This window comes from Falco cherrug, chromosome 1 (assembly GCF_023634085.1).
Source record: "Falco cherrug isolate bFalChe1 chromosome 1, bFalChe1.pri, whole genome shotgun sequence".
NCBI classification, from domain to species: domain Eukaryota; kingdom Metazoa; phylum Chordata; class Aves; order Falconiformes; family Falconidae; genus Falco; species Falco cherrug.
The window spans coordinates 48,480,052-48,487,373 of record NC_073697.1 but is presented as its reverse complement, the minus strand read 5'-3'; the positions used below and the strand labels follow the sequence as shown (position 1 = coordinate 48,487,373).

The following is a 7,322-nucleotide window of genomic DNA, read 5'->3' as shown; positions in this document are numbered from 1 at the left end:
CCAGGTGCCAAAAGCCTCCCGGAGGAGCCACCACCATCAGGGTGCTGCCTCCCAGGCAGGGCTGCCAACAGCAGCTGGATGGGCAGGGGAAGGACTCCTCCCCACCTGGTTCTGCCGGCTGCTCCGCTGGGATTCTCACCCACAGTAGCGGATCGGAGTATCTTCTGAGAAGTTAAACCATGACAACATTAAAGCAATCATTAATCAACACATTCATCATTAAAAGAAAATGAAGCAAATTAAATAAAACTATACGAGTTCTGAAAGCAGAGCATGAATTTATTTTTTTTAAAGAGATTTATTTGTGAGTAGAACTTAATGATACAAGAAAGAAAGAAAAATACAGGACTTCATTCTGCCCCGAAGTGTGTAACCATACCATACATGACTACATTTTATATTGTAATACAAAGAATTAAAAGAACAAACTACAAAATTAGAAATTAAGAGTCATTGCATATGTGGTCAAGATAAATGGAGGGACTCCATTAAAGAACTGAAACATACAGCAATTAGTCATTTAATTACGACCCTGCAACAAAACACAATTTAGCAAAATAAGTATTGTATGCTTCCTAGTGTACAGAGGACATACAAGGTTAAAGTAGAAGCTGAAAGCCATTCGTGCCATGCAGTCCCGACTGAACATCGCTGCTTAGGGGTCTCTCCTGCACTGTGCTCTACTGCTGCTTCTGTTCCACCCGACCTCCACCCACACCACCACAGGTGACGTACCATTTCTCACCGTAACCATCGCAATCTCAAACCCTCTCTTCTCCTGCGAAGCCTCGCAGCTCTCGCCCTCCCGGCCACTGTTTCCCTTCGCTGCCTGAAACCAGCCAGACGTGGCGGCGCCTCCCAGCCTCACGCAGGCCTGCTCGTCCGCAGCTGCGCCCAGCCGCTCAGCCCACCTCTCCCTCGCTGCTTTCTGCTCTGCGAACGTAAGGCGTTAGTCTTCTGCTATTTTACCAATTGCAACGTGGAATATTGTCCTAAAAAGTCACATCCGTATTCTGTTTTGTGACAGACACGTGCTGCCAGTCAGCGTGTTCGCCTCCCCCGGGCAGGGGTGTCAGCGTTTTCTGCCGTCACAGGGGAAGTGCTAACACCAGAAACCAGAAGCGGTGACCAGCCCTCCCTGCTCTTGGCTGGGGGAATTACGCATGGTTTGTCCTGCAAGCTTCACCCACCTGATCTTAAAACTACTGTTACAGTTAGTGAAGACAGAAGCATGGCAATAACTGGAAAATAGCGAATTCGGTGGTGTAAGTGATTTTCTTTACCATGCTACATATTAAACAAACATTTATAGCAAACAGTGGAAATACACTTTTTGGGTTACTTGGGATTCCATACTTTACTGCTGGCAACAAAAAATATTAGAGAAACGCCAGTTTTCGTAAGTGAAAATAATTAATATAAAACAAGGTTAAATATTCAGTGTAATGCATTTACATTGTTATCATGGGAAGGAACAAACACAAAAGGCCACAAAGAGGGTTTGTACGCAGCAGGTTTGCCTGTGCACCCAGGGGACTTTTTAAGAGGGTGAAAAAACCCTGTGCTAAGGCCCAAAATACAATTGCCCATGCTCCACACCACCAGCCGAAAAACTTCTGAAATACTTTCAATACAGTTACTTTTTAACCTTTTCTAGCAGCCCAATTTCCATGTAACTGATTCTTAGGGAGGCAAGATGGAAAGACAGATTTCCCTTAAACTATATTCACTAGAGAAAAAAAACCTAAAAGCTTGGGCTCTTTCAATGCACAACATGAGCAGAACGCACCACAGTTATTCCAGTCCTAGACATCAAAGAGGATTTCATGAGCCAGTTAGAAAATAAAGCAAATTGAAAAGCACGTTCATTTTGTTACAATAGTCAGAGGGGGGAGAGAGAGGAAGGAACGGATAGCTCCAAAGCTGGACTAAGACATGATCTGTAATCACAAGCTTGCAGAAGTTTACGTGTCAGTCCAAGAATACTTCCCCCTTGAAAACACCACTGCAAAAGCATCCTCTCTACAAGTCAGTATTTAAGAAGAAATTTACTTGTGATTTGGAACAGAATATTGGGAAAGAACACTTCTTGTGGTAAGCAATGCATTTTATTTTTAATTGTGAAAATGTTTTTCTTCTTTTGCAAAGCAGTGCGGGCTTTAAATCAAATATAGTGATTCAATGCCTTCCACGTGGAAGTCGTGTAATTACAAATTAGGGATCAGATCTGTGGTAGCTGCTGAAAACACAGGATTAGCACCTTTCTGGACATTAGTTTCTGGTTATAACCTTAAACAATCAAGCCATAACTTGAGGGGCTGGTTGGATTACTTGTTGCATTCATTTACATAGTAAGACAAAACACTCGGTACGATCTGGTACATTCTAGTGGTTAATGGATTTTAAAATATGACAGTGTTTCTGCAGTGTGTTTGGCCTTTAGGAGTCACTCTTCTTTTTGCTCTTCTTCAGGAAGGAAGGAGTGCGAAACTTCTTTTTCTTTTTTGATGGGGACTTCCCTGGAGATTCATCACTACCTGCATCAGCTGCTGTCCCCTCCTCAGCTGTTGGTGTTACTGGCTCTTCAGCGGGCTGAGACTGGGATTCCTTATTTTCCACTGCAGGTGATTCCATTTGGCTTTTGGGCACATCATCATCACATCTCCCTTCCTCCTTTCCTAAGGGAGGGAAGCCGAGTGCTTCCGAAGGCTCATCGGGGGTGAGATCTGGGAGGGTTTGCTTGAAAGTTGCAGCATCACTGTCATCTTTGTAAGTCTGGTCCTGCTGTGTCTCTAGTGGATGGACAGACAAGGACACCGTTAGTTTACGTAAGCGTCCCTGGAACAGACAGAGCGAAGCAAGTTGATGGTGAGCGCTCTCTATTAAGAAATTAAGACATTTACTTGCATAAAGCCTTTGTAATAGGTTTTTCTCCTTTAGCTTTGGACACAGAGATAGAAGCAAAATATTCAAACGTCGGTTTTGTTTCTAAGCTTCTTACACAGAACAGATAAAGCCGAGTTCCATCATGTGGGTGTAAACCATTAAGGTGGTAACTGTTTGAACTTACTCTCATGCTTTATTTGGGACGTTTGCAAGCCATGTGATATTTCAGTACAGCACGCAGGAATTAAGCCTCCGGTTTTCATCAGCATTGAAAAGAGTAATGAAATTCTGTATTTTGATTCTTTTGGTGGGATAAAACTAATTGCTGGTTTGCAGTGATCCGATACATGCAACTCCATTAATTTCTAAACTGTTGGCTTGCTAATTTTTAATAACAATGCTCAGATTTTCACAATATTCTTCCACGAGATCAAACAGATGTTGCTTCAGAATACGATTTCCTATCACAAAGGCTTCAATTCTTTTGCAAGATACGAGTAGAAATTATGGATTCCTGTAAGTAAAATCCATGTATTTTATCAAATTACACAAGCTCAGCAGGTTATGCGGTACAACCTTTTTTTTTTTTCCCCTCTAAAATGTACATGATGTCTAACAGCAAACTCACTCCGTATAAACAAGCATCAAAAACCTAGTGGTAACTTTATGTCCAAAGGTGAACTTCACCAGCACTCCCAGCTGTAACACCTTCCTCATTCCCCACTACGCTTACGAGATGTTCTGTTTAAAGCTCCTCTTTGTGCATAATATGTTTACACTTTATTTTTACACTTCCCTACAATATTCATCGCTGCACTGTACCCAAGAAGATCCGACATGGCTAATGACATCCATTAATGTTACGTAAGGAGGAATTTCGAACAAAATCCAGGCCAAACACATTGTAAGGTGCAAAAGGCAGACAACTATTTTTTCCCCTTCTAACATCTTGTTCATTTTAATTCGGAAAGAGTGAAGGCTTTCACAAGAATTTACAGGAAATACTTGATGCTTTCCCTTCTTCCCTACGGAAATGACAGTGACTGTTCTTGCCACTTTTATTTTTACCAGATGGGATCAATAATTCCCTGATGTATTTTAGAGGGCTCTGTTCTGTGAGTACCTGCTAGAAAACCAACATGTTTTTCCTAGAGCGCCATGAACTTCTAATAGGTTAAACAAAGCACACCAGTATTCAGTGCCAAACACTCAGAACGCACAAGTTAGCAGTTTAAAGTTACAATGCAGGCAGGATTTAAGGCAGAGTAAAAAAAGTGAAAGCAATTATGTACATTACAAGCTGCCTCCTGAAGCTCGAGTTTAACCTGTATATGGTACGTGACACAAATTTTTAAGCAGCACCACCTACAATTCTTCACTACCACTACAGTCTTCTTGGATTTCATTTTACTTTTCAGGAATTAGCTGAAAGCACTGCTGAGCTCTCCTCCCTGGGATCCAGCCACAGAATGCATGGGAGTGGTTCAAAGCTGGGCCAGGGGAGGTTTAGACCAGGCATTAGGGAGCATTTCTTTACCAAGAGGATGGTCAAACACTGGAACAGGCTCCCCAGGGAGGTTGCCGATGCCCCAGGCCTGTCAGTGTTTAGGTGGCATTTGGACAATGCCCTTAGTAACGGGCTTCAATTTTCAGTCAGCCCTGAACTGGTCAGACACTTGGACTAGATCATCGCTGTCAGTCCCTTCCAACTGAAAATATTAAATGCTATTCATTAGCTGGCCCTATTTTTAGCATCCAACCAGCACCGTAATAGATTGTCAGTCAGTTCTATTTTATCTTTCTAAAATAAGTTTAAAAGAAAGTTTTAAGCAACGTTTTCAAAAAGGAATTAGAAATTTTTGAAATTAAAAATTAGGAAGCTATAGGCATTCAAACAGCATTTGCTGATTGGCCTAAGCATTGGATAAATACAATTTTATAACTCATTAATCCAGGACTGCTATCCTTCCCAGTTTGTCAAATTACCATCATCCTTACTAAATGGATTAACATCTTGCTGGAATTAAACACACGCCTGTTTATCTAGGTCACTAAGGGCAATATTTCACCAGAATTAGGGAGATTCACAAATTCCACATTCAATAAAGCAAGCATGCCATATGTAAATGCCTTGCTGTTCTACTTGATGGATTTCAGTAACGTAACTAGGAAGGTTTAAAAATGTATCTTGCTGCAAAACCTATTTACAGTTTAAGAACTCAGCGGTATCTCAAAATGCCTTGTTTTTTAGAATCACCATCCCCACATCCATGCTCTCCCTTTAATATATGCTGTGGCATAACAGTTTGAAAAGTAACATTAATACTGGTGTGTGTTTGCAATTCACAGTATTTATGAAAATAAAGGTTTATGGGGTTTTTTTCCAACACAAACATGTGGCCAAAACAGAAACTAGGCTATAAATGAGTTAACACAAAAAAACTTTTCTGACTTCAGCTACACTTAAATAGGAAAAATATGAGGAGAAAAGCTGAGAAAATGGCTGTATACAGAAAACGTCCTTCAACAGAACTTCTGCCAACTGAAATGGTCATGGCATGAACTTTCAGTTACTTTCTAAAATAATCTTTGTATGTCTGTCCTGGAAAACTTACACAACTAAAAGAGTTTGTGGAACACAATTCTCAGTTTAAAAGAATTTTCAAGTTTTAGAACTTTTAGCAACATCACAGGTGTCTACCAGGTAGTTTGACTACTTTCATATCTATGACAAACACACTGATTTTCGGATACAAAGGACACACAAATGGAGGGGACCAAACATCCTTGTTACTTTGCAGTGTAATCTGAGGTAGCCCTGCAGATCTAGCCGAAACAGCTGTAGAAGTTGCTACCGCCAAGTACTTGCCATTACTCCTTGGATGTATTTTGAATTTCTCTACAGCTGCCATATGTAACATAGGAGTAGCTCCGTATCCACTTCTGTGCAGAAGTCTGCTGGTTAAGTCCAAACCAATGTCAGCAGTGACACTTTTGCACTGGAATGGATTAGGAACTTTCTTCCATTTCATTACCAGGTCCGAGTCGTGTAGGCAGCAGCAAAGTGTTGGGGCAGAAACTCCCAGACCTGTTTCAGCTGTATCTGAAAGACAACTTCAGACTATTCCTCTTTAAACTGAGGAACCAGACACACAGATATGGAAACACATAATGTCATTTTCACGGTCTCTTTCAAAGGGGTAGTGCATTTTAACAGGAGATCTGTAACTACCTCGAAATACATGAAGTCAAGAACTAAAAAATCAGCATCTCAACTGAAAAAGCCTGCTTCTTAAAAAAAAAAAAAAAAAAAAGGCAGCAGCAAAATCAACAAGAAGACTTTAGTAAACAAAAACGCACAAGTGAAGCAAAGCACATAAGCAGGTCAGAGTATGGAATGATACTTACTATGGTAACAGGTACTCTTTAGCATATCCATCTCCTGTTTGTAACGCAGCCACAAGAAGAAAAAAGCACAAGTAGAGAATCTATGCATTCATCACAGCCATTGTGTTAAGTCAGAAGAATGGTTGCAACCATTCTTATAGAAAACAGAATGAGATGAAGTAGTGAATGGAAGACTAACAGACAAGTGATATATCCAATGTACAAGGTAAAGGAAACGACAAAAATTAGATTACACCTGTTCAAGATGTTATTTTATCCTTTTTTCAGGAAACTGTAGACTTTACCAGCCCTGCTTTTATTTTAGGTAGAACTACTATGTCAGGTGTGCAAATAATGATATTTAGATTCAAATTGAGTTGGAAAAAATATATACTAAGGTGTAATCCAAGTACAATAACAGTTAAGAAATGTGCAATCGGTGAAGGAGGTTAACCAAAGTATCTAAATTTGTGTCTTGTTCACCATCAGACACTATTTCATTTCATAAGAGCACTTCTTTCTCACAGAAAATGTACAAAAGAGTGAATCAGTTGAGAAACACCAAGAGATGACAAGGCAATTCTGAAGGGATGAAAATTTGTCTTTACATCAATGCACACTTCTTTATTATTGTAAACTTAACTCCTGTTAGACTCCTAGTTGAGTGGAGTATATTTTAGGTAGTATAAAAATATAATAAATAATTTACCTTTATTAGATACTAGTTCATATATTTTCATGCGTCAGTCACTAATGATACAGTTACTGGTTTCCCCTGGCCCCCACATGGGAAGAACATACCTTCCTCTATTTTAATCGGCGTACTGGGAGGAGTGCGAGCTGTGGTGGGATCAGGGGGACTTCTCTCTTTCTGTTGCCTGCCATCTTCTGAAGGTTCTGCAGATGTGGACAAAGACACATTGGAAAGCCAGACAAAACTTTTCAGCATGCGAGAAAACAAGTGTCCTTTTGCTCCATGCACACAAGATACGAATACGTTTTTCTGACCCAAAATTCTGCCAGGGTATTAAATAATACCAAAACAAGCA

The 7,322-nt window shown here is 40.4% G+C and overlaps 1 protein-coding gene across 13 annotated transcripts in view; it reads right to left on the bottom strand.

Moving 5' to 3' along the window:
- Positions 1-359: 359 nt before the first annotated feature.
- The window catches only part of ADD1 (adducin 1), a 66,600-nt gene continuing 59,637 nt past the window's right edge, over positions 360-7,322 (bottom strand). For 8 of the 13 annotated variants that reach the window (XM_055720579.1, XM_055720552.1, XM_055720593.1 and 5 more), the window contains 2 exons: positions 7,075-7,170; positions 360-2,792 (listed from right to left, as the gene is read on the bottom strand). In XM_055720579.1, coding sequence (XP_055576554.1) covers positions 2,440-2,792; positions 7,075-7,170 — 449 coding nt within the window. In that variant the 3' untranslated portion in view covers positions 360-2,439. Of the gene's footprint in view, positions 2,793-6,293; positions 6,329-7,074; positions 7,171-7,322 lie in introns of those variants that run through there. The other 5 variants (XM_055720614.1, XM_055720626.1, XM_055720619.1 and 2 more) reach the window with 2 other exon arrangements.